Source organism: Lygodium microphyllum, chromosome 11 (assembly GCF_053477565.2).
Source record: "Lygodium microphyllum isolate KBCC chromosome 11, Lygodium_microphyllum_v1.1.10, whole genome shotgun sequence".
In the NCBI taxonomy this organism is placed as follows: Eukaryota; Viridiplantae; Streptophyta; class Polypodiopsida; order Schizaeales; family Lygodiaceae; genus Lygodium; species Lygodium microphyllum.
The window spans coordinates 74,384,777-74,412,776 of NC_141145.1; the positions used below are offsets into that span (position 1 = coordinate 74,384,777).

The window sequence follows — 28,000 nt, forward strand, 5'->3', positions numbered from 1 at the left end:
AATGATTAGAAAGTGAGCTCTAATGATTAGAAAACTGAGGAAGGGATTGGAAAGCCTGAGTAGAAAAAGCTTGAAAGGTGGTCACCTAAAATATAATTAGAAAATCCATCGAAGGTGGGTTAGGAAAAGGGCCGCAGTGGAAAAGTAGGCCTATTCGGCCTTTTGAAGCTGGATTGATCGATTTCTTTATAAAAGCCTGATCGTTTCTCCAAGTGCTTGTTTTGTTTGTCCCTCAGGGCCCCTTCTCTTTAGTACGTCCTGAGAGCTCTTCTGTAATCCTTTCTTCTTCCAATGGTCCATGAATCCTGAGCTTGCATCAGGGTCCCTTGAGTTTTGCCTTGCATGGGGCTTTTTGGCAATTGCTTACATTTTCACTGCAATTGAATCATTGGCAGGCTCTCTTCTTTTGAGCTGCAATTTGGGACAATTCATATGAATATCAGCAGCTACACTTGGGAAGAATTCATGTGTTGATGATTGCAGCAGGAGCTCAATCAGAACTGGGCATGATTATTAGCCTCAATTCACCATATGGCCAGCATAATTAAGCTCAGTTGTCAGCCATCCGGACAGAGCGCATGAAGGTACCACTCTTACCCAAATTTGACTTTGCTTCTCTTTGAATCTTTTGATGCAAGGGGAGATACTTGAGTGTGTTGTGTGAAGGGAATGCATGAATTTGATTTATCTGCGCCAATTTAAGGCGGATCAGACATTAAGATCGACCTTGAGCTGCATCATTTCATCAGACTCATTCAGAGTTTACCTTTTGAATCCAACATGGGCTGCTTATTCGATCAGATTTTGCATTTTGGGGCAATCCTAGCATGCTGGTTCTGCGATCTCACACTCTTGACCCTGTATGTATCGGTGTATGACTCTGCTATTACAGAAAGTCTTGGACTCCGGCACTCAGAAAACCCATCATAAAAATCATTGAAACCATTTGCCTCCTTTTTGCTAGCATTAACCTCTAATACTTCCGAAGTTTTGAAATAAAATGAGGTGCGTTCTGTCACCTGCCTTATAGGAGTGCACAAATTGCTAGCGCCTGCATCTTCGTTTTTTTGGGGCCACTGCATGTAGCTGATAAGGCTTGTGTATCATTTAAGTTCAAGATATCAGGGGATTAGGTGATAGAGAAATGCCTTTTTCTAGTCATATGTGAACCTCAGCCTTGACATGAGCTTTCAATCATGATTTGGTGTCCTCAATAATGGCTGAAAACGTCATTTTGGATGTTTCTAGATGATACATTTTAGCTTAAATGCATGGCTTACAAATGGTAAATGTGTTAGTGTTTGATCAACACAAAGTAACTATTAACCCAGCATTCAAGATACTTTCCACACATAAAATCATTCTTGATAAGCATGTGGCTGCAGAGACTTTTATCATCCATGTATTTTGCTTCCTTCCAGGTAATGTATAACATCTGCACCATGAATGTAGATTACAAACTTTAACTGGGGGATTCAATCGTTAGACATTAACCAGATAAGATGATAGATGGATGGACTTAGGAGCTCCCTTTCTTAGACTCTTAATAATCAGTCATTGAGACTTCATGTTCCCCCAAACCATATATTCATAGTGAATAGCCTTATTCACACCTTGAAAAGGTCCAGAGACTTGGTAGGGCTGAATTCCATGCCACCATTGATAAAATTTTATGTTTGGTCCCTCCAAGGGAGATTAGTATTCTAACCAATGTGGTACCTGATTCTGGACAATGTCCTTATGCACACTTTATTTTCTGCGATACTTTATGTTGCTTTGTGGGAACCCCAAAATGGGTGGATTCAATTACAAAACTCTCATCACATCAAAGGGCAAGGTTTAAAAGTAAAAGAGGTAATAGAAAGCTTGCAGGTACTTCTAATACTTTGTCCAACAATTGTGCCAAGAAAAGAGGTGTAATATAATACACACTACCAATATTTAATAGTCACCCACACCAAGCAATTTATCTGAACCCCTTCACACTATCAAAATGGGGTCCCAACGCACAACATATGCTAAATGGCCAGTCCCCTCTAAACCTGTCATAGTAATCAACCAGAAACATTATCTTTGACCCATGCTTTTGTCATAGGGTCACACCTTTACCCATACAAAGCCCATACTGTTGAACCCCTTTGAGAATATGAAGTATGTCTCCAAAGGAGAATTTTGTCCAATGGTGCAACCTTGTCCTCTGCTTTCTTAACCCACCAGGCTGAAATATAAAATTATGATTGTTGCCCCTTCAGACACATTTCCCATGATTATAGATCTATTGCAGAAATGTTTGCTTGCAGAGATTGACCAAGCTGATACTAGCAACAGCTCTATCACATCTCAAAACCTTGAAAATTCTGAGTTTGGACAAATTAGAAATCTGAAAATTTCAACTGCAAATTTCTCCACTCCACCATATAAAGAAGACCTGAGTTACAGGTCCCCATGCACACATGCGCACAACAGAGAGAGAGAGAGAGAGAGAGAGAGAGAGAGAGGTTTTTTTTTTACGAAAAAAAAGAGAGGGGTTTTTGTAAACACCCCATACAATGTAGTATGCTTGACAATTACATTATTCATTACAATGTAGTATGCTTGACAATTACATTATTCATTCATTTCTAAGATTTGATATTTCAAGAAAGTGAAAAGAATTTCAAGAAAGTGAAAAGAACAAACACTTGAAGCTGAATACGACAATTATTTAGAAAGTTACACCCATGGACATGCAAAAGAAATAGAGAAAAGTTAGAGGGCTGAGGATGGGCAACAAACCCACCCACCCCCCACACAGCCCCCGCGCCCCCCCCCCCCCCCCCACAACACACACACACACAACCCCTTTCCCTTGGGTCACCCCCTTCTCCAGAGGAATGTATTTCCACTTAACCCAAGTCCCTTAGGGATGAGCTCCATTACAATCAACCTACTAAGAGTGAGGAGAACTATTTCTCACTTTCACATGATCATGCAAAGGGTGTACACATTCACACATGCATATACTCATTGTGCAATAAAGCAACTGATTCTTTCCAAATAGAGAGTAGGAAGAGAAGGAAAATCAGCCTTTCTGTATGGTTGATTGGCAGCACATTTGACTTAGCTTCCTTCGTGATCTTGAAGTGAAAAAGAGCTTCAAAAAGAGGTGTTGCAATGACTTTACAGGTCTATTGTCTTGTAAAATTGTAATGAGGGAAGAGGGAATTGAGAGATTTGACAATGAAGAAGTGGAGATGGCTATGTCCAGCTTGGTAGCAGTCATGTGTGTCATGCATAGTCATGTCTTGCTTGTGAGACTCAGTTTGAGTTGGTGGAGGGGGACATTAGGAGCTCTAACACTCAACCTATCTTGTGTTTCGATGGAGGAGGTAGCTCCTTCTAGAGCATGCATTTTGTTTTTTCTATCAGTTTTAGGTGTGTTCACACCGTTTGCTTAGTTTCCAACTTTTGCATTTCTTTTTCAATGGATCTGGATTGCATTTACATTGGCCAGGATGAGGTGACCAGCTCATCTAGTAGGCGACAACATTTTCTGGATTATTTTATTTAGGTTGGCTAGCATTTTTGGGGCAAGTTTGACCAGGTCATCCAAATTTGGGCATTTTTTGCTATTTATAGCATGCCTAGTCAGTTGGCTGATTATTTACAGGTTTAGTCTTTTCAAGTTTCAAAACACTCTGGCATACATGGACTCTTCTCTGTCTTCTAGTGCTTCCTCCATTCAACAACCTAATCAGGTGTCCTCATTGACACCTTGGGCTATGTGCAGGAATTGATCATTTCTCTTTTGTATTCATCTTTCATTCAATTGAGTGCAGATTTTCTCCTTTCATTCTCTTCTTTCATTGCAGTCTTTCTCTTCCCTTCTCCAACAAGAAAATTTGATGTTGAATGAGAGGAAGTGAGCTCTTTTTATAGAAGAAAGATAGACTTAGTGCAAAGAAAGAAAGTAGAGTGGCACAAGACAAGTGTCCAGCCAGATTTCATGAAGTGAGAAAAGTGGTGGGATATTAGGAAGCTTGAGAGAGAACTACCTTGACACTTGTCTCTTCTTTATCGCCTTTCTTTTTGGACTAAGAACTATCAAGATTAGAAACAACCAACTTTTGTAAAAGGTGTCAGAACAAAATCTTATATTTTTAAAAGATTATCCCTATTTTCATGGGATTAGCATTTTTAAGCCAATTCTAGACTCCTAAAATTTAAAGAAATGCTGCACCCTTCGTTTAATTACTCTTTTTACCATTCATGAAAAGTTCATTTTATCGAAGTTATTGTACGTGGTCCGTTTAATTTTCACAATTCTAATTAATTGCTGGAAATTAGAGTCTAGAGGCTGAGAATGCATTAGAATGTGTGCCACTTTTCAAACAGAGACAATTTGCTGTGTAAGCTGGTGGAGAGCTGACTAGGGTGGGCTGAGAGCTGAAGTCTCCTCTCAGCAAATCCGAAAGTATCCAGCACTGCTTTGCTGTAATTAAACATGATTATTGTTGTAATTAGGGTTTCTCAGCCACCTTGAGTTTTGGGGCTAATCAGATGTCGACTATCCAAGATTAAAGTGGCAAAGTATTTATTTCAGATTTGTGAATAATTTGCCTTCTATAATTATTGTTAAATTAGGCCCTCTACCACCCTATCCAACCGGTTTCACCATGTCACCGGTGCGGCATGTAGCACATTGTCACCCACCCACCAAAAGTGGTTGATACTACTTTCATAAGAGACCCTTCAGTCTAGAGGATCGTGGAGCATCACACCTCACTTAGCTCAGAGGTCCACAACACTAATCGAGACACCACCCAAATTGAGGAATTATAGTGAGGAGCTATTGAAGGCATTGTACCTTGTTCGGAAAGAACATCCCGATGTAGACTATAATCCCAGAAAGAGCTCCTCATGATCCTTGGAATCCTCTTTGGAACAAGAAGAGTCAAAGAATCCACAGCCACATCATTGAGATCATCCCTTTGAAAGGGATGGGGGGAATAAGGGAACCACCAAAGCCAATGGTGGAGAATGGAAAAGGAAACGTACGGGATGAATAGTGCACCAATGGAAAGAGACGAGGAAAGGCCCGATGTAGATTACAATCCTAGAATGAGCTCTTCACAATCCTTGAAATCCCCCTTTGAAATAAGAAGGGACAAAGAATTCCCAATTGCATCACTGCGACTATACCCCCCTAGAAAAAGTGGGGAGAGCAAGGGAACCATGAGAGGAGATGGTGGGGGATGGGATGAATGGTGCACTGATGAAAATGGGTGCATCATTGGAGACATGCCAAGGAAGGTCCTTCACAATGGAAGGGGAATGGAGCCAATACAACCCTCTCTCTTGCCAATCAATCATAAGAATGTCCATTAACAAAGAGAAGATGGAAGTCTAAGCCTGGAGGACTTCCGCTATTGAGCTTGGAGATAGATGGTCGAAAAAAATGGTAAAAATGCTAATAACATAATTAGGCACATGTGAGATGTCACCTATGGAGATTGGTCCCTCATGAGTAGAGATTTTGAAACCAATCACAGGGTACACCGATGAGTCTTGTGACTTGAAGTACTATTTTCCATGAGCTGCTCTGAAGATGAGTCAATTGGAGGGAAGTCCTCTATCTAATGAATGTGAAGGAATACTAACTTGGTCAATATGGCTAATATTGATGTAGTGGCCCCTTTGCTCTTTTCTTCGTTCTTGGATGTGTTAGAAATGGATATACTGATGGAAGTGTAGATGATTGCTTTAATAGACTGCGCAACACAAGAAAAAAGAGAAAACAAAAGAATGCTATAAAGGAGAACTCAAAGATATGCTCAGGAAATGGAATCCATATACCAAACACAAGACAATCATGCACAACAAGGAGTTATTGGTTGTGTGCATTGGCACCAACTCTCTCTCTCCAATAGAACCTACACTGAGAATCTACAAGTGATGAATAAATGACTTGGAGGAGGAAGCTTGAATACGTACAACAGTTAATACTACTGTTCATTTGATTAATAAATCCCCATGCACTGCTCTTAGTAGTAGAGTTGTAGAGGAGGAAGCCTGAATACACACAATAGTTAATACTACCGTTCATTTGATTAATAGATTTCCATGCACTGCTCTTGGTATTAGAGTTGTAGAGAAGGTATGGTCTGGTAAACCTCCCTCATATGCACACTTGTATGTCTTTGGATATGAGGCTTTATGCCATATTTCCAATGAAAAATACAATAAGTTGGATTTGAAGTCCGTCAAATACATCTTTCTTAGATATGGTAATGTAGGTGAGATGAGCTATTGCCTTTCGGATTTGCAGGCTCGAAAGGTTATCCACAGCCATGATACACATGGTGATCTTTCAGGACAAGTCTTTTGTTATAGTATAGCCAGCCCCAGTCAAACAGCCTACTATAGTTGTTGATGATGTAGTGGCCCAAGATCTGCCTCTTGTGCAGAATCATGATGTTGGACGGAGAGGGCAAGCTATACAAGCCCCACAACCAATGTTGAGATACTCCACTAGAGCCTCACATCCTCTTGATTGTTTTGAGTTCTCTATGCATTATGTCATAGTGATAGATGCTGGTGAGCCTCTCACTCATAAGGAGGCTATGTGCAAAGGTGATAGTCACTCTTAGGAGAGGGCCACACTTTCTTATTATGGTTAATAATGAATTTGGGCATAGGCTAAAATGCCTACAATCTAACAGTGAGGGTAAATATGTTTCCAAGGCATTTGGGTAGTTTTGTGATGAGAGGGGTATTAAGCATCAATTGACTACCCTTTACACCCCACCCTAGAATGGTATTGCAGAGTGCATGAATAGGACTATTTAGGAAAGAGTCCGCAATATGCTTAGTCAAGCAGGCTTACATAATACTTTTGGGTTGAGGCAATTACTGTTGCCATTCATTTGATTAATATATCCCTATACATTGCGCTTAGTGGTAGAGTTGCAGAGGAGGTTGGTCTGGTAAACCTTCCTTATATGCATACTCGCGTGTCTTTGGATGTAAGGCGTTCTGTCATATTTCCAAAGACAAACGCAACGGTGGTGTGGAGTGCATGAATAGGACTATTCAGGAAAGAGTCTTAGTCAAGTAGGCTTACACAATACTTTTGGGTTGAGGCAGTTACTATTGCCATTCATTTAATTAATAGATCCCCATGCATTACTCTTAGTGGTAGAGTTGCAAAGGAGGTATGGTCTGGTAAACCTCCCTTATATACACACTTATGTGTCTTTGGATGTGAGACTTTTTGACATATTCCCAAAGACAAACGTGTAAGCTGGATCTAAAGTCCATCAAATGTATCTTTCTTGGATATGGTAATGTAGGTGAGATGGGTTTGTAGGCTTAGAAGGTTATCCATAGCCATGATGTTGTCTTCCATGAGGAAAAGATGCGTATGAGACCAGAGCAAGTAGTTGAGATATGTAGGGTGATCTTTGAGAAGGAGCCTCTTGTTACAGTACAACCAATCCTTGTTAGATAGCCTGCTACAACTCTGATAATATAATGGCCTAGGATCTGTTTGTTTTATAGAATCGTGATATTGGATAGACAGGATAGGCCATACAAGCCCCTTAGCTAGTGTTGAGACGCTTTACTAGAGCCTCACATCCTCTTGATTGTTTTGAGCCCGCTATGCATTATGTCATGGTGATAGATGCTGGTGAGGCTCTTACTTATGAGGAGGCTGTACGTAGAGGTGATAGTCACTCTTGGGAGAGAGCCATGCAGTTTGAATATGATTCACCAAAAAAAAACTATACATGGGATTTGGTTTCTTTGCCCAGTGGAAAACATACATTGCCACGCATGTAGATGTATAAGTTGAAGAGTATCCCTGGTCATCCTAAGTTAGCATATAAGGCTAGATTGGTTACTAAGGGTTTTAAGCAAAAGAAGAGAGTTAACTTTGATGAGATATTATCTCCTATAGTCAAGATAACGCTTGGTATTGACCTTGGTTGCATAGATGGATCTAGACTTGTACCAGATGGATGTGAAAACAATTTTTCTTCATGGGAACTTGCATGAGAATATCTATATGCAGTAGTCTAAGGGCTTTGATGTAACGTGTCCGCCTAACGGCTATCCAAGCACGTTTTAGCGGTCCATCGAGAAACGAACCTAAGCGTCGCTGCCCGGCACTCCCATGGAATGTTCCGAGGTTTGTCCCCTTGGGTTTCCTGAGTCTGCCTCGCAACGGAATGTTCATGGCTGAACCCACAAGGATTGACCTGAAATTTGGATTCCTAGCGGCCAAGGTCTCCTGTCAACATTCTAGCGTTGGGACCTGGACATCCTACTTTACGCAGAGATACCAAAGCCGAAGCAGACCCATGCCGCACTTGGTTCAAAGAGAATGGGAAATGAGAGGGATACGCTGCTCAGTCTCTCTGCCCGTAGGGCTTAGTCCCATTCCAGTCCCCTAAAACGGCATAAATCGGGTTCCAACCTAGCAATGTCTAAGGTCGAATGATGGTAAAACCTTGTGAGAAGCCTCCCAATTCTCTGGAACCACCCTACCGTAGGACATGGACCCGTCAGGGAGTTCCGCCCACTCGCTTTCCTCAATAGGTGTTCTTTAGTTATCTAATTAGGTCCTATCACATTTATGTGTGACATGAAAATCAACTTCATTAATTAGGCCTTTTAGGGAACAGGGTTCGTTCGTATAATTTATGGCACAGACACGAATACAGAGCAAGCAGTCTTTTTGTCAAACAACTTTCTTAACTTATCTTCAAGTTAGTCTTTGTCTCTTGCCCATACAGGAGAAATTATGTATCCCTTCTGTCCAACAGAAGTACTTGGTCCAAATTACATGGCACCATAATTTCCATCCATTATCTAGAATAGAATCTTCCAACGCCACAGACGTTGGGCTCACGGCAGTCTTTAACTCCTTTCCGGACTAGGCAAGGGGTGTCTAGACCACCACTGACCCCAAGCGACCTAGGAGTGAGACATAACTTCCATGGTTGGCTTTTTCACCACTCAACCTTCGGCCCATAAATCAAGCAATGCCCTCTCGGGTTGAAACGTAGCGTGACCTTGGAGATGATCCACCCGCGCAAAATATTCTTCCTTAATTAATCCAATTAAGAATCAAGCACAATTAAGGCAATTAGCCTAATATCATCCTCCAAGAAAACATTCCTTTATTTTCCCTTGGCAACTTGTCATCACTGACCCCTGCCATGCATTTACCATCAAACATAAGCACTTGGAATACTCATCCAAATTACATTCCAACAATCAGTTTAATGCAAAAGCATTTAGGACTTATTTGATCAATCAACAAAAACAATGGTATCATTTTTCAAACATTGTAGGAATAGTCGCGATAACCTTTCCATCGCGTATTTACTCTCCCCCTTGGGATTAGGAGCGGTTTTACATAAAATCTACTTAGCACACCCTTCTTTTTCGGCTAAGGCATATGTTAAGGTTTCAAACACTGTACAGGATATAAGTTCTAGTAGTCACTTACGTTGGTCGATAACCCAGCCTTCTTCCCAACAAGTACAAAAGTATCGGTCTTTCCTCTGACTTAGGGTTTCCTAATTCCTTGAACTCTTCATTTGCCCTAGAGCTATTGTTGCATCTAGCCTAACCCCGAATAGGATTGATAAACATAGTTGCTATCGGGCAGGAATGAAAGTGCTTTCTCATTTGGGTTACTTGCTTTGTCTTCATTATGCTGATTTTGAGCATTGTGATCATTGTATTTATGGTAAACATGCACAAATATCTCACAAAAAGTCTCTTTTTTTGAAATCTTCTCCTTTAGAGTTAGTACATTCAAATGTATGTCAGATGCCAGGATTATCTTTAGGAGGAAAGAAATATTTTGTCACCTTTGTCGATGATGCTACACGAAAGGTATGGGTTTATCCTATTCGTAGCAAGGATGAAGTGCTTGACAAGTTCAAAAGATTCTTGGCATTGGTTGAAAATCAAACTGATAAGACACTCAAGTGTCTTCGCTCTGATAATGATGGGGAATATGTGTCCAAGGCCTTTCAAGCATTTTGTGATAGCAAAGGGATAAAGAGGTAGCTCACTGCCCCTTATAATCCACCCCAAAATGGAGTTGCAGAGCGTATAAATCGGACCATACAAGATAAGGTCCGTACGATGCTGTCTCATGCTGCATTACCCCATCGTTTTTGGGCAGAGGCTATTATAACAGCTGTACACTTAATTAATCGGCCACCAAATAGGTCTTTGGGGGGGGAGTTCCCCAAGAAGCATGGTCGGGCAAGCCACCTTCGTATGCTTACCTGAAAGTGTTTGGCTACAAGGCTTATGTGCACATTCGTAAAGAAAAACGCAGCAAACTTGAGCCAAAGTCCTGTAAATGCATTTTTCTAGGATATGGTGATGAGGGTGAAATGGGATATAGATTGTGGGATCCCGAGAAAAGGAAAGTAGTACGCAGCAATGATGTTATCTTTCGGGAAGATTGCATGCATAAACAACCCGAAAAGACTGAGGATGTCTGTAGAGTTGTATTTTGGGAAGAAATACCTTTTGGATAGCAAAATGTGCTCACTGTACAGTAACAAGTACCTGCTGTAAATGAAAATGTAAATGCAGAAAATAATATTGAAAATGATCAGCCAGCTATTGCCCATGATAATGAGCCACTACATGTGCAGGAATAGCTAGGACAACAAGCTGTTAATGCTGATTTGCAGGCTGAAATGCCAGGACAGCAAGTTGAAAATGCTCAACAGCCAGCAAACAATGATCATTGGGTTAGGAGATCGTCTAGGGCTACTAGACAACTTGATAGATTTGTTCCTGATGCAAACAATGTGGCTAATTATGTCATATTGACAGACTGTGGTGAACCGTCTTGCTTCAAGGAAGCAATGGATAGACAGGACAACAAGAAATGGTATAAAGCCATGTTGTCAGAGATGGAATCTCTTGAGAAAAATGGCACTTGGGACTTGGTGCAGTTGCCTAAAGGGCAGAAAACACTTCCATGCAAATGGATTTACAAGATGAAGGCCACTTCTGGTTCCTCACTAAAGTACAAAGCAAGATTGGTTGCAAAGGGGTACAAGCAGAAGCATGGAATTGATTTTGATGAGATCTTCTCTCCTATAGTCAAAATGACTACTTTGAGAACCATTTTGGGCTTGGTTACAGTTGAAGATATGGAGCTCATACAGATGGATGCAAAGATTGCATTCTTACATAGTGATCTGCATGAAGACATATATATGCAGTAGCCTAAAGGGTTTGTTGAAAAAGGGAAAGAAAAGATGATATGTAAACTCAAAAGGAGTTTATATGGGTTGAAACAAGCACCAAGAGAATGGTATCATAAATTTGATACATTTATGCAATCTCAAGGTTTCCATAGAAGTCAAGTGGATCACTGCTTGTATACTAAGAAGGCAGCAGATGGCAGCCTGATTATCTCGGTTCTGTATGTTGATGACATGCTAATTGTTGGCAGGGATACTCATGCCTTGGATTCACTGAAGCAAAAGTCTTCATGGCAGCTTTGACATGAAGGATCTTGGTGATGCAAATCACATTCTTGGCATGCGAATACTCAGAGATAGATCGAAAGGCTTACTCTATCTATCTCAATAGGAGTATGTCTCCAAGGTTTTGCATGTTTCAATATGGAGGGGGGGAAAACAATTGGGGTTCCATTGCCTCCATATGTGAAACTCAGTGCCGAGGACAGCCCTACATCTGATGATGAGAAGGCTGAAATGACCAAGATACCATATGCTTCAGCTGTTGGCAATTTGATGTATGCTATGGTTGCTACACGTCCTGACATTGCCTTTGCAGTGAGAGTGGTTAGCAGATACATGGCAAACCTTGGCAAAAAGCATTGGGATGCAATGAAAGGTATTATGAGATACCTCAAAGGCACAAAGGAGTTGTGCAAGCAGAAGGCATCTGTTGTTGGCTTTACAGATGCAGACTATGCTGGTCATGCGGATTGTAGAAAGTCCACTTCTGGGTTTGTGTTTACTTTCACAGGAGGAGCAGTCTCTTGGATCTCCAGGCTACAAAAGTGTGTTGCATTGTCTACTACAGAGGCAGAGTATGTGGTTGCCACTGAGGCATGCAAGGAGGCTTTATGGCTTTCACGTTTGGTGGGAGAGCTTGGCATCACAGAGTTACCTATTCTCCATTGTGATAGTCAGAGTGCTATCATGCTAGCATGGAATCTTGTCTTTCATGCAAAGACAAAGCACATACAGGTGAAGTACCACTTCATCAGAGATGTACTTAACAGCAAGAGCATTGAGCTTGTCAAAGTGCATACAGATGATAATCCTACAAACCTTCTCACCAAGGGTCTTCTAGCAGAGCAGTTTGCTCATTGCCGACAGATGATGGGAGTTGGATAGATATATGTATTTTAGCTTTATACATACCTAAACTTAGCTGATTCTTTTCTCCTCTTAAGACACATTGCCTTTAGGTGGAAGGTTGTTGGGAATAAAGGCCCTCGTGCCTTTAAATGTGCTCGGGTGTGAACACACCCTTAGCACTTGTACTTACACATATATATCTATCTAAAACCCTAAAGTGAAACACGCGTCATTGTACCCAAAAACCGTGCACACTCTCTACTCTGCTCTCTCTCACTCTTTCTGTCTCTCTGCGCATAAGGAACAACGACTGTCTTGATCTCCGTGCCAACTCATCACTACATAGCCCATAGGAAGATGCTGTGAGAGTGCGCAATGGAAGAACACGAACACAGAGGAGGAGAGAGAGAGAGAGAAAGAAGAAAATGAAGGAAGAAAATCTGCACTGACTGAAATGAAATGCTGAATACACCAAAGTGGACTGATCAGTCCCTGCACGTAGCCCGGAGTGTCAGTGAGGGCACCAGATCAGGCTGGAAGCAATGCCAGCACCAATGCCGGAGTGGGAGAGGAGGGAGTGTGTGCTGAATCTGCAGAAGAGTGTGAAAGAATGACTGGGGGGCTGCTATAAATAGCCCAAAACCAGCAAAACTGGCCGACCTGGCTGAATCTGGCCGACCTGCCCAAATATGGGCCGACTGCACACAAAAAGGCCCATTTTGGGCTGAGTGCCACCCGAGAAGGGCATGCAAACTAAATCAGCAAACACAAAACTGACAGAGCTCCTCTGTCTCCTGCCACAGACTCTGACAGGAGCTCACAACCAGGAGATGACAGACTGAGAATAAAATAGAGTAGGCTAACACCCCCTCTCAGATCCTGGGAGGGTCTGAAGACCTAACAACCGCATGTGATGAAGCAAAGAAAAATGAGGCAAAGGCTTCGTGAAGAGATCAGCCGCATTGTCTGCCGTGGGACAATAGGCCACCGCCAGCTCCGAATCCACGATCCGCTCTCGAACATAGTGATACTGAACCTCAATGTGCTTCGTGCGAGCATGAAACACCGGGTTCTTCGCCAGAGCAAGGGCACTTTGGTTGTCCACGTGCAGCTCCGTAGATCCTGTCTGGGAAAAGCCAATCTCCGCCAGCAAGTGACGGAGCCAAACTGCCTCCATAGCGGTCGAACATAGGGCCCGATACTCAGCCTCTGTAGAAGAAAGTGCCACAGTAGGCTGCTTCTTGCTGCTCCAAGAGACAGCACCGGATCCAAGGGTGAAAGCATAACCTGTAGTGGATCGTCTCGAATCCACATCACCTGCCCAATCAGAATCACTCCATCCAGAAAGGGTGATCCCATCTCCATACATGATCCCGTAGGATCGAGTCCCCTGTAAATACCGAAGAACACGCAAGGCTGCCCTCCAGTGATCCTGTGTAGGAATCTTCATAAAAGAAGAAAACAAAGCCACCACAAAAGAGATATCCAGCCGAGTGCGAATCAGCCAGATGAGAGAGCCTACAAGGCACCTATAACGAGTGGCATCTGTAAGGGGGACTCCATCTGCCAAAAGCTTGGACTCAGGGTCCATGGGGCAAGAAATAGGCCGACACTCGGCCATACCAAACTTCGAAAGAAGCTCGGAGATGTACCTGTGCTGCGAGATAAAGATGCCCTGTGCCATCTGATAGATCTCCAGTCCTAGAAAGAAGTGAAGGATCCCTAGATCCGTCATGTCGAACTCCTGCCGAAGAATGGACCGAGTATGCTCCACCTGCTGAGTGTCGCTCCCTGTAATGATAAGATCATCTACATACAAAATAAGTAAAACACAAAGAGAACCCACAACCCAAAAGTAGAGGTTGGGATCATGATCGGAGCACTAAAAACCACTCTGTAGAAAGAAGCGGTCAATCCTCTGGTACCAAGCACGAGGAGCCTGCTTCAGGCCATAAAGGGCCTTCCGCAGCCTGTAGACATGATCCTCCTTCCCTTGCACAAGAAAACCAGGAGGCTGTGAAACATAGATCTCCTCCTCAAGGATGCCATTCAGAAAGGCTGACTTGACGTCCATTTGATAAACAGGCCAACGGTGGTGAGTTGCAAGAGCCAAAATAACTCGAATGGTAGACATCCGAGCTGTAGGAGCAAAAGTCTCGAAGTAGTCCAATCCTGCTCGCTGTGCAAAACCCTTGGCAACAAGCCTAGCCTTATGCTTGTCCAAGGAGCCATCTGCAAGATACTTGGTCTTAAAGACCCATTTCACACCTATCACCTTCCGTATCTTGGGACGCGGTACAAGCTCCCAAGTATGGTTCCGCTCGATGGAATCGAGCTCTGCCTGCATAGCCTGTCTCCAAATATCCTGTGCAAGAGCCTCCTCCACAGTGGAAGGCTCGGAATCCTGAAGAATCTGAGACATAAGAGCATAGTTCACACATAGTGAACTATCTTCCTGGGCCTGTAAGTGGGCTGATCTGTGTGGACCTGTAGAAGAAACAGGAAAGTGAGTAACACCTGAATCCTGCATGAGCTGGCGATACCATAAAGGAATCCTAAGAGACTCCTCCTACTGCGAGGGAGACCGAGTAGTCTCCGGAACCTGCAAAGCACCTGTGTCTAAGAGGGACTCCCCCTCACCAAGTGAAGGTAGATCCTCCTCATCTGAAGAAGGCTCCCCATCTGATGGCTGTGGATCCCGAGAAGACTCCTGAGGGGAGGCTGAAGGGGTGGAAGAACTCGTAGAAGAAGGAGGCACATCCGCCAAAGGGGGAGGGGAAGCCGTAGTAGAAGGAGGAATGGGAGGGGGAGGAAGCGATGACGAAGGAGGGGTGCTAAGGGGTATCCTGGAAGGAAGAGAAGGTAGAGAAGGTGGGGGGTGGTCTGTCGATGTCGAAGAAGCACCTGTACTAGAACCATCAATCGGATCCTCGGAGGCCGAAGCCTCATCAAAGATCACATCCCTGCTCACCTCAATCTTCCATGTCGTCGGGTCGTAGAGCCGATATCCCTTCGTGGTCGTGCTATAGCCCACGAAGATAAGCTGTCTCGACTTAGAGTCGAGCTTCGTCTTCCTCTTCTTCTTGTCCACATGGACAAAAGCATCGCACCCAAAGATGCGAAAGTGGGACACGGAAGGCTTCTTCCCAAAGAAAGCCTCATAAGGAGTCATGTCCTGTAAAGCCGAAGTCGGAGAGCGGTTGCGAATATGCACCGCTGTAGCCACCGCCTCACCCCAAAGGAAATGAGGAAGACTCCTATGCTCCAGCATAGATCGGGCCATCTCCACCATGGTCTGATTCGCACGCTCCACCACACCATTCTCTGATGGTGTGTTTGGATGGGAATACTCCACCCGAATGCCGTGATCCTTGCAAAACTGAGAGAAAAGGTGAGAAGTGAACTCGTCACCGTGATCAGCTCGAATGCCACGAACTTTGGAAGTTGTTTGTGTCTCCACAAACACCTTCCACTCGCAGAAACGGGAGTACGCCTCGCTCTTGTACTCCAAGAAATAAGGCCACACATAACGACCGAAGTCGTCCACAATCAGCATCAAATACTTGGCCTTCCCAAGGGAGGCCGTGCCCATAGGTCCGTAAAGGTCGGTGTGAACCAACTCAAGCGGAGAAGTAGCCCTCCTAGAGGCAACCTGAGGGTGAGGCTGAAGATGCTGCTTGCCCCTCAAGCAGCTAGGGCACAAAGTGTGAAGAGGAGGGAAATCGGGAAGTCCCTCCACCATCTTCCTCCGAGAAGCCCACCGAATAGAATCGAGGTTCAAATGACCATACCGAGCATGCCAAAGCAGCCCAAGCTCGTGGGAAGCCCTCGCAGCCAAGGCCGTGAGCTTATAAAGCCCACCCTCCTGTGTACCTGTCCAAAGAGCATCACCTGTAGAAGTATCCTCCACTGTGACTGCATCCTGTGTAAAAAATGACTCGGGTACCTAGCTGAGTAAGACCATGCACAGACAATAGGTTAAAGCCCAAATCAGGTACATAGAGAACTTTGGTGGAAGAAGACCGCCTGTCAGAAAACATAGGTAGAGTCCCCACGCCTTGAACAGGAACTGTAGAATTGTCACCAATGGTGATAGTGCCCCCTCTGGAACGAAGATCCTGAAGCCAATCCTGTCTGAAGGTCATATGTGAAGATGCTCCGCTGCCCACGACCCAAGGCTGCTCCTGAGTGGTAGAAGCTAGGGCTATATCCTCCTCAACAAAGACATGCACAAATGCAGACTCTGTCGTGGTTGGGGCCGCCTTGGAGTCCTTCTCCTTGGGCTTCAAATGGGGGTACTTCTGCCAACACTTCTCCTCAGGATGAGTACCCTTCCCACAATGGGGGCACTTGGGCTTCTTCTCCTTCGCATCCTTCTTGTCCTTGGCCTTCTCCTTTTGTTGCTGCTTCTTCTTGCCGCCACCTGTACCTGCAGTAAAAGCCTTGGTGGAGCTACTGGCACCCACCTCTTTGAGTCGCTCGTCATGCTCCAAGACAAGCGGGGAAAGTTCCTCCCATAGGAGTTTCTTGCGGGTCCTCGAGGTGATGAGGCTGGTGTAGAAGACATCATAGCGGGGTGATGGCAGCTGAGTCAATAGAATCATCGCCATATCCTCGGACGATATCACACGACCAAGAGAGGCTAGCTCGCCTCTCATGTCCTCCATCTTCGTGATGTGCTCCTTCAGGGAAGAAGAATCATCAAGACTGAGCATCCACAACTTCTTCTCCAAGGAAATCTTGTAGGCAAACGTCTTGTGCTGATACAAAGACGCAAGCTTCTTCCACACTTCCGCCGCGGTCTTTAACCTATGAACATGTACAAGAACCGAATCATGTAAACTCATAAAAAGAAAGGAACGGGCTCGAGAGTTGAGCCTATCCCACAAGGCTGCATGGTCCATAGAGGCTCCATCTGACGAATCCACGGGGGGACGGTCGATGGGCGAAGAAACAAGCTCCCATAGGTCGAATGTATCGAGGATGCACTCCACCTTGCACGACCAGAGGGAGTAGTTGGAACCATCCAACTTATCTTCCTTCGGAAAGGAAGGGAGAATCGGCACCTGAATAGAGGGAATCAAGGAAGGCATCCGCACATCTGAAGCAGTCTTCATGGAAGTCACCTTCACGGTAGATGGAGCCCTCTGAGAAGCATGGACTGAAGAGGGACAAGTGCGAGGAGTCTCCTCCCGACGGCGAAACTCCTGATAATCCCGCCTCCGCTCAGAGGAATGATGAGAAAGGAGCTCATCCTCTGAGTCGTCAAAGCCTGAAAACTGGTAAGACATCTTCCAATCTGCAAAATACCAAACACCAAAGAAAACTGTGCCGAAGCCGAAGTATGACCATCAGTATGGTCACCAACCACCAAAACGCAGGCTATGATAGCCGACAAACACCTGGAGCTGCAAAACGCAAGGGTATCTGATGAAGATCACCAGAACGGAAGCCGCCAGCACCAAAACGCAGCCTGGGAGAGGGTCGCCAGCAGGAGATGAGCCGCCAGGAGTGGAAACGACCACCAAATCTGCAAAACGCAGCCTGATGATGTGTCGCCCAGCTGAAGGAGAGGCCGTCTGATGGTAAACGCAAGCAGGAGGGGTCGTTTGATGACGTGGCAGCCTCTGGAGGAGTCGTCTGCAGCAAACGCAAGAAGAATGGCCACTTGGAGGGGCCGCCTAGGCAGTTGGAGATGAGGCGACAGCAGCAGAAGAGGGGTGAGGTATCTCTCCACAAGGTTAGGTCCTCCGTGCTCTCAGTTAGGCGATGATACCATGTGAGAGTGCGCAATGGAAGAAGAACACGAACACAGAGGAGGAGAGAGAGAGAGAGAAAGCAGAAAATGAAGGAAGAAAATCTGCACTGACTGAAATGAAATGCTGAATACACCAAAGTGGACTGATCAGTCCCTTCACGCAGCCCGGAGCGTCAGTGAGGGCACCAGATCAGGCTGGAAGCAATGGCAGCACCAATGCCGGAGTGGGAGAGGAGGGAGTGTGTGCTGAATCTGCAGAAGAGTGTGAAAGAATGACTGGGGGGCTGCTATAAATAGCCCCAAACCAGCAAAACTGGCCGACCTGGCTGAATCTGGCCGACCTGCCCAAATATGGGCCGACTGCACACAAAAAGGCCCATTTTGGGCTGAGTGCCACCCGAGAGGAATGCAAACTAAATCAGCAGACACAAAACTGATAGAGCTCCTCTGTCTCCTGCCAGACTCTGACAGGAGCTCATAACCAGGAGATGACAGACTGAGAATGAAATAGAGCAGGCTAACAGATGCTAAGATACTTTCTGACAAAATTGGGGCTTTAGATGTGCCTATAGTTTGTGCTTGGAGAGTGGGGAAAGAGGACTCTAGTCCAAGGCTTTAATCCTTCGCTTTGGGAACATAGAGAAAAAAAGGCCTTCCTCTCTAAGAGGAGAGTCCTCAAAGGTGAAATTTTATTTGGATGAGGATCTTACCCTAGTACAAATAGCACATCACAAAGAACACATGCCCAAAGTATTGGAAGCCTGCAAAGAGAGAAAATGGGCTGTTTATAGGAATGGACAGATTATCATCATTGACAAAAGGACCGCATGATAGTACGAGGCCTATGAGGCACTTAGGATGTTAGTATGGAATTGTAATGGAGCCCTACGCTTTGGTGCTAAGCCATACATAGATCAACCATGTATGTATTCCCACACACTTTGCCTCGATGTAGACCCACACTCTCTACTACTCCCCAAGATAGCTGGTATGATGATGCATGTAGAGTCACTCGGGGTAGCTTATAGAGAGAAGTGGGGCTAGGCACTTGGACACATCGTCAAGCAAGGACATTCTTCAAATGCCTTGTGTGGAAGAAGAAGTGAGACTACTTGGTGAAAGCAGAAGCAGAGATATATCAATTATTTTTGGGATGGGATATCAAGAATGCATTGAAGATGTTTCATGTAAAACAGGCCCCCATATAGATTACATCACCAGATGTTTGGCTTGACTATGGAAGATAGATGTATGATATGCCATGACAGCCACCTATGCAGCCCCACAAGCCTGTATGCCAACATAGTGGTATTTCTTCACATGGAAAATGGTCAAGGATGCAATTCATAAATTATAAAATGGGAGGGCACAGGATGAGGATGGGCGAGTGGCAAAACATTTTTCACATGCTTGCAGCATACTAGCACATATGTTCAATAGAGTTGTATGTGAGGGCTTATGAGCTGGTCAGACAATACTAAAATTCCACTCTTTAAGAGTGGTGATCCTTTAATCCCTAGCAACTACGGGACTATCATGATCAGCCATACCTTGGCCAAGATATACGGATCTATACTGGAGAACAAACTCAGTGAGTGGGCTAAGATGCAAGGCAAGAGAGCACAAGGACAAGTAGGTTTTAGACACGGATATACCACACTAGACCATATCGTCACACTCAAAGCCATTATTGAGGAGGGTCGAGCTCAAGACAAGAGGATCTATTGCTGCTTTGTAGGTTTTTGCAAAGCTTTTGATAGACTAACTCGTACATGTATTATGCAGAGATTGCAAGATGTTGGAGTACCAAAAGGTAACGATGGGGTATCTATGTATTATATGAGACAATGAAAGGTAATGTACAAGCACTTGGGGGGGTTATTAGAGAGGATTGATAGTACCATAGAAGTGAAACAAGGATGCTGCTTTCACCCACATTGTTTGGTTTATATATAGGTGAAGTGTCTGATCACATTGACCTAGGTGGAGTCGTCAAAGACAGCCTAGTAGGGTTGTTGATATTAATATTATTGTATACAGATGACATTGTTCTTATTTTGGATTCACCAGAGGGATTGCAACACCACCTAGATGCTTTGTATGTCTTTTGTAAAGATAGAGGTCTCACAGTAAACCTTGGGAAGACCAAAACCATGGTCTTCAATACTTCAATAGCATGGGTGACTAGATCCATGTACCAATTCACATTTGGAGAAGACATAGTGGACCATGTGAGGAAATATGTTTATCTAGGAGGTACCTTCTCTGGCCCATGATTTATGTTGAGAGTGGCATCATAGGCACATCTGGCATGAGGCTATGCAATAATAGGGGCACTTGAGAGTCCATGTGCTCACATACAGTTCCAAGAGCCTCGCACTAAACTATGGTGGTTTGACACCATAGTCACACCTACACTACTATACGGAGTAGAGGTATGGGGCTGTAGCTTGTACCACAAGCGTCTCAATCGACTTATTGATCAAACCGGAACATAGAGAGATTATTATAATGGTTGGGATAGCATGAAAAGGGCATTGATCATGATGATAGCACATATGATTAGGAGTAATCCCTCCACCCCACATCCCATTGTCAAAGAGCAGAGCTGGGGGTAGAGTTACTAGGGAAGTGACCTTTTGGCACCGATTATGGGATCTCCCACGTCATGGATACTCCAGATTGGCACTAATTTCATCTAGACAACTAGCAACAGAGGTTGAGAAGAAATGTTGGTTTTCACAAATGAATATCTAGATGAGCCTACATGGTTTGGATATTGATTGCCTTCCATCTTTCAACTACAGATGACTATTTGGATGAGCCTACATGGTTTGGATATTGACTGCCTTCCACCTTTGGAGTATAGTCTTGCGGAGGTAAGAGCCACCCTGCTAGACACCACCCATTCCATGCCATGGAGTCACATTGGATAAAGCCATTTCACTTTGTTGAGTACGACAACCTTGTCTACCAGGACCACGATCGAGGAGACTATGCCCTGGGTCGGATCAGAGCCATTATCACAAGACACCGAAGACTTATTGCCAAGCATATCAATAGAGCAATTAGGGATTGCATCATAGCTGAGATCATGTGCAAACCTTGAGATCAGCTATAGTTCATAGTCCCTACCACATTTTTCTATACATAGTTCTGTGAGATTTGGGTTTCTTTTTCTTTCTACCAATGGGACAACACTAGACATGGTTTTACTCTAGCATAGTCCCATCATAAAGTTATTTCTTAGCATTGTTTCATAGGCCACTTATTTTAATGTTATCTTCACCTTACTGGTGAGATGACATTAGACATGGATGGACTTTGGATTTTGTCTCATAGGCCAAATTGACCTTATGTAGACATTAATCTCTCTCTCTCTCTCTCTCTCTCTCTCTCTCTCTCTCTCTCTCTCTGACACACACACACACACACACACACACACACACAACTTATTGGGAAAGTACAAAAGTCCAACAAACTAAACGGGCAGCATAGGAATTGAAGAGACTTTTGTGTGTCAAGAGACCAAATCATCCTTGGGGAGAACCCCCACGTACTGCATGATAGCAAATTGCCAATGAAGAAGACCTCTCAGTCGAGTAACGTGGCTTTGCACTCCGGATGGAAATCAAAAAATTGAAGGTATTCCATATAGTCCAGTTATGCTAACCACCCCAGAAATGTAGGAAATGAAACACAATCTTCATATGCGGCTGTGCAAGATCTGAAAATTTAGGCTTTCCAAATACCCAATCACGGGGATGCTTGTTAGTTCCAACCACACAATGTCAGATCTCAGATAAAAGGGACCAGATCTTCCTTGCCACCAGGCAGGGGATAAACTAATGATGACATGTCTCCACGCTTGTAGAACAAAAGAAGCACGAACCATTGGAGATATTGCATCTAAAAATTGCGGAAGCAAAAGGGAGACCCCCCCAGGAAGAAAAAAAAAACACTAAGAGGAACTTGGTCATGCGACAGGACCTTTATCAGTTGTACATACTGCACACATGGATTTCACCCCAAAGCAGCCTCTTCCTCCAACGATGTCATACTACAGGGATCACTTTAAGAGGACTACAAGGGATGGCTTCATTGTGAGACCGGGATACCTAGATGTATACATGCCACATGAGACACGAACAGCCCTTGGCCAGCTCAGAGTATCCTCTCATCAGCTCAAGATTGGGAGTGGGAGGGCAGCTCACATCCCCAGAGCTGAGCAGATGTGACTGTTTTGAAAAAAACAGTCAAATAAAGCTTGTGTCACCAATTTGATTTCCTGATCTTGTCATGTAAGAGATGCACAGTGCTCTAACATATGTGACTTGGCAGATGATACATGACAATTGAATTTTGGTCTGAATCAGAACTCAATCACTCAACACTAAGCAGACACAAACAAGCATTTCAGCCTTCAGGGCACCGATTGCAAAATTTTTGAGTCATGCTGAACAGTTGTGATGCATCAGGTCCAGCACAGATGGCCTTGCTTCAGTTGATATGGCCTCAGTCTTCAGATCCAGAACAAGTGGCCTCAGGTTCATTATGGAAAGCAGGGTCTTCAATGTCACAGGTTTTGGACTGTCAAATAAGTGGTGCTTGTCAAGGCTTGACACACCTGGTTTTTATTAAATGTTTTTGAAGTGCTTGCTGCTAGTATTCTCACAGGGTGCTTGAATACCCTTGTGTTGCTTTTATTGACTTATGCCATTGAATCTTACAATGTCTGCCAGTCATATTTGCTCGTAATTCAGATGATTCTTCCACTATTAAGTGCCAGTATGTATGGCTGCTAGTCAGGTACTTGAAATTTTCCTGTTGATAAGAGGAAAGAAAGGGAGATTTACATTCTAGACAAGGTCATAATCTTCTCAAATGATTTTTAATTTATTGTAATTTAATGTGCAACTTGACACAAAGGTGCAGATGGGTGAATAGAGAAGTGTCTCAGGTATCTGGCTGTGTCATATGTCCATTCTGAGTCTTCTTGTGTTCAGAGTTTCTAACCATTAATTGGATACCAATTTATTAAAATAACAGCTCTTCCACATTGTCTTCTTGCAGATTGTGGCTTCAAGTCATCAAATGCATAATGTGGCTTATACTAGTTGCTGTAGGTGCTGGTTACTTGGCACGGTGCTGGCAGAATAGGCATAGGCCACAGCCACGAGCTAAGAATGATGATGTGGATCCTAAAAGCTCTCTCTTGAATTTCTCATCTGAACAATGTGCCCATCCATCCACTAGTTTCTGTAGTGAATGTTCTGAGGCTACTGGAAAAAAGCTTCCCTATAGTGCTGGAGGTTTTGATGCTCACCAGGAAAATGATTTGCTGGTTTACAGAAGTGAAAATGTTGCACCTGTTTTTGGGCAAGGGAGCTTTGTCCCAGGTGGTCAGTATATTAGATTCATACATCAAGGACATAGTGACAAAACAAAACAAGCTTTGTGGGGTGAGCTGACAAAGTTAGATATGATTACTAACCCTATACACAGTCAAATTTATCCTCTTGATACTCCGCATCTTGGAAAGAATGCTAGAGCGCTTGAAGAAAATGCTTTAAGTATTTCAAAAGATCCTGTTATTGGAATCGATACAGCCTCACTGAATTCTAAAGCAGAGGCACAGTTCATCACTCTGGTTTCTGAGGATTTGCAGTCTGTATCAGACTTAAGGAATTGCTGTAGCTATGCACATCAGTATTCAAGGGAAAAACGATCGTCGTTGTGTGAGAGTACAGATCCTGTGCGTTCTCATAGTTCTGAAGGCAAGTACTATCTTATAAGTTTATGGCTCTTAATATCTCAGATAATTTGTTTTCTTCGTAAGAGGATATGTGATTTGAAGACACAACTTGCCAACAATGGATGATTCGGTGCTTTAAAGAGCTGCAATGTCAATAGATGAGCTCTGACATGTTTGAGCTACCTCTTTAATTAGCAGCAAAATAGATAAGAAAAGATTGCAGAACTTAGATATGCTTTATGACACCTTGATACTTGAACTATGTTGTTCCATGATGATATTGGTTTTTTATTAGCTTAATTTTCACAGGCCAGTTGCTCTCTGGTTTTGGACTGGGGATTGCTTTCTTGTTGCTTTCCTCTAGCCAAAGTGAGAGAGAGAAGATGAAGAGGCTACTGAAAGAAACAGAGGAGTTGGTGAGTGATATGAAAAAGGAGCTGGAGAAGATGAAGGCACAAACAATTCTAGCTTCAAAAATAGTTGCAGGGAGCGAAACCTTTTCAACATACAAAGCTAAAAGCTCAACATGTGAACTAGAGACGGAAAAGACTTGTGCCTTTCCTGAATTTTCTCATAAGGATAATTTCAACGAGGATGATGACTCTGCTGAGAGTGTGCTAACTGAGGAACATGTTCAAGATAATGTTCATATATCGGACCTTGAAGCTGAATTTGAAGCAGAACTTGATCTTATAAAATTCAGGGAACTCCAAAAGATTGTTCTGGATCAGCAAAAAGGACATTCAAGAGAGTTTGAGGTAATGGATAAGCTTAGCATACTTACGTGGATGAACTTTTTTGTACATATTAATGTTGTTTGCAGGCTGAGTAGTGAATTGGAACGTTTTTAGCTGATAATAAATATGTATCCTAGGAAAAGGCAGAAGACCATTCAAGCTCAGGAAGGGGCAATAAGAAGCATTTTCATCCAGAGAGCATTTCAGATGACAAATCTTCAACAGTTCATAAAGAACTGGATGTGTGTAGTTACAGTTTGCCACCAATAGAGGTGGAAAGGAGACTTTGGAAAGTGCTACATCAAAGACAGGAGGAGGAAATCACAGAACTTGAGAGAAGGCTTGAGTTAACGGAAGACAAAGTACACTCACATGAGGGGGAGCTCCACTGGTGGAGAGAGCGTGTCAAACTGCTCACTGAATTCTCCACAAATGGCAAGTCAGGACCTGGTGTTTTTATTTTTATTATTTGTAGTTCCTAACTTGGTCATGTTCAGTTGTTTAATGATGGTTGTATATTTGTGATAGAATGCCAACATCAGTTACAGTGAGATATAGCATAGTCTCTGCCTTGCTTGCAGCCCTTGGGATCTGCACATCTTGCTACCATCTCTTTGTAGGTAAAGATCTCAATAGATGTCTTTTTTGTGAATAAAGGCCTATTGAAATAAATTAGCAATAATCCAAACAATTGCATTCAAGATTCAAACACATCCAAAAGGGAGGGAAACATGCGGAAAAGCATACATGTCACATATACTTAAAATAAGATGATTGGGACCTCTTAAAAGTTTGAAAGGTTACTGCATCCCAAGTTATGTGACAAATACTATGGCCCTTTTTAGGAATATCATGGTATCATTTTGTATTCAAGTTAGCACTAGAAAATACACAATGCTTTTCATGGGCATTTCTTGAAAGAACAGCTTGGAAATTTTTCAAAGCCAAATGTGAGTGTAGTACCTATTCTTTTTGGAAAATTTCTACAAAGCTAGTTTAGAAGATGGGGTTCCATCTAAGAAAGCAGAGTTGCCCTTTTCGAAACTTGCCTTTCGATCTTGACAGTTCTTGCCACCCCCTTACTGCTCCTTCAAAGTGGAAACCAAACCCCCCCTCTGAAGATAACAAAGAAGAAGAAGTCTTATTGTGGACTTTGTCATGCATCCATGAGTAACACAGGAGCTGCCATTCCAACTCACAGAAGATTGGGAAACTGGGCAATGATATCATTTCGTTGCATGAAATTGAAATAAAGGGGGACAGCTTGTTAAGAAAGAAAAGCCAGTGGTGGCAAACTCCATAAGTAGATGCCTATGTTCAGCCAACTTAACTCCAAATCATTCCTTTCTTCAACGGAAAAATCTTGAAGTTCATGATCAAGATTGATATACATCAGGTTTAGCCTCCAGCTGCATGTCAGTAAGGAAAAGCTGAAGAAGGCTTACAAGAGGGTCTAAAGTAGCTGGAGGAAAAGAAAGAAAGCCAAGGGAAGCTAATGCAAAAGTAGGATCTAAGCCTATATTGCTAAAAGGAAGGTAAAGAGAACCTAAATGCAAGCTAGATGAGCGTGGGATGGTTGAGAATCCAAGGCACCCAAACCATGCTTATATGTTAAGCCACCTAGAAATTGCCACTAATTAATCATACTCTTCTCGCATTTTTCTGTCCCTTAAAAAGTCCCAAACGAATTAATTCAATTAAATACGAGAATCTCACACTATGATATGTGGCCTCATGTACATTCAATCTTTTAGACTGGGAACTTTAAAAATGGAAGTGTAAAGGACACTTCTGATTAAAACACAACTTTGACTGTTTTAGCTCACTCTTGCACCTCCACATAGCCTCAGTTTAACATTTCCAAAAAGCAAGTGTAAAGAAGATACTTCTGATTAGAATGCCACTTTGACTGTTTAAGCTCGTTCCTGCACCTCCACTTTGCTTACACGATTACTTACAATCGGCATGACAGATACAAGACATTTGCATGTTAAATACAAAGTGCTTTGTAAAATGCAACACACATGCACATTGATGGGACTGCTTGTTTTTATAATGAAAGACAATTTCAAAGATGAAGACTTTGGTTGCAGACTCTATGACTTGCGATTATCGTTTGTTGCTGTTGGTTCTCATGTTTGTATTTTCTGGCTTTAAGCATGGTTTTTATGTGTAACATGCTTCATAGTTGTTTTCCCTGGATTCCAGAGCAATTGATGAGAACCCAAGTTGCAGAAAATTGTGAAGGTTTTCTTAACAGCAATAAGGAGCATGAAGCCCATTTTTCCCCGACCTACTCATCTGAAAATGAGTTGAATCCTACCGTGCAAATTTCTGAAGGATATTCAACAAAACATAGTCGTGATACTCAATGTTTTGGATTTAAGCCTATAGTACGAACCGGTTCTGTCTGTTCTTTTAGCAGTGAGGGAAGTGTTATCTCCTTTGATGTAACCGGTTTTGTAAATTCAGGTTATGATGAATGTGTGGAAAATGCAAAGAATAACAAATCAGACTCCAATACCAATGGGTACTGTTGGAGACCTGAATGTGATTAAGCCCTATTAACACAGTGTTTTCTGATTCCTAGACTAGATGAAACTTGAAGTGCAGAAAGACAACACCATAAGTTAGGGCATGTTCAGTTACAAAGCATCTTCTACACAAGAATTGAGTGGGAGTGTTGGATCTTAAAGCTTTTAACAATGGAGTGACACAAGAAAAGAAGGCTACACTTCCACAACCCCTCTTTTGCAACACATCCTCATGCAATGTGATCACGTTCCAGTGCACCATTCTAGGTACCCAAATCTCACATTTATTTGCTGCTTGGATGAACTTAAAACAGAGAGCCCCAAACATCTCATCTGGGCTTGATGCTGACCTGGGTAGCCTCAAGCAGAGTCCAAAAAATGTACTGATAAAGCATGAAGTGCTCACTACTAGCACAAAAGTACAACAAGAGCATAAAGGAGCTGTTGAAACATTGCCATTACAGACTGTACTCGGTAATGCATAAGATGCTGGCACACACGCCTAATTTTAGCCAACCCTGGGACTTTTCCAAGCTGTATGTTTATTCCCAATCTATAAATGTTAAGCACTCAGAATTTCTGGGCTGACTTTCTAGGTTTATAGAGTTTTGAAAGGTACACTAATTGACATGCCAATATCTCAGTTGCCCTGTTCATGATTGAGCTTCATTTCTCTCAGATCTCAAAGGCTCGGATGAAACCATATTCCAAAGAAAAGTGCACTTCCTAGCCTCCATGCTAGTCCTTAGTCATGTGCAGCCTCCCAAGAAAACTTTATTCAACACTTTTAATCATTTGTTTTGTACCTGCAATCGGTATGTATTCAGTCACTTAAAAGACAAAATCAACCACTCAGC

General features: G+C 43.2%; 1 protein-coding gene across 3 annotated transcripts; it reads left to right on the forward strand.

The window, feature by feature from the left end:
- Positions 1–117: 117 nt before the first annotated feature.
- On the forward strand, positions 118–27,957 carry LOC148028966 (uncharacterized). Of its 3 annotated transcripts, none has more exons than XR_015692356.1 (6): positions 118–584; positions 23,191–23,894; positions 24,182–24,630; positions 24,747–25,044; positions 25,138–25,225; positions 26,818–26,954. XR_015692356.1 is itself a non-coding variant. In XM_087687761.1 (5 exons), the coding sequence occupies exons 2-5, from the start codon at positions 23,219–23,221 to the stop codon at positions 27,165–27,167; spliced, it is 1,773 nt and encodes a 590-aa protein (XP_087543887.1). In that variant the 5' UTR covers positions 118–584; positions 23,191–23,218; the 3' UTR covers positions 27,168–27,957. The 3 variants fall into 3 exon arrangements, 1 of the variants encoding a protein (XP_087543887.1); XR_015692355.1 differs by having other exon boundaries at positions 25,138–25,229; positions 26,818–26,950; XM_087687761.1 differs by lacking the exon at positions 25,138–25,225 and having other exon boundaries at positions 26,818–27,957.
- The last annotated feature ends 43 nt before the right edge of the window (positions 27,958–28,000 follow it).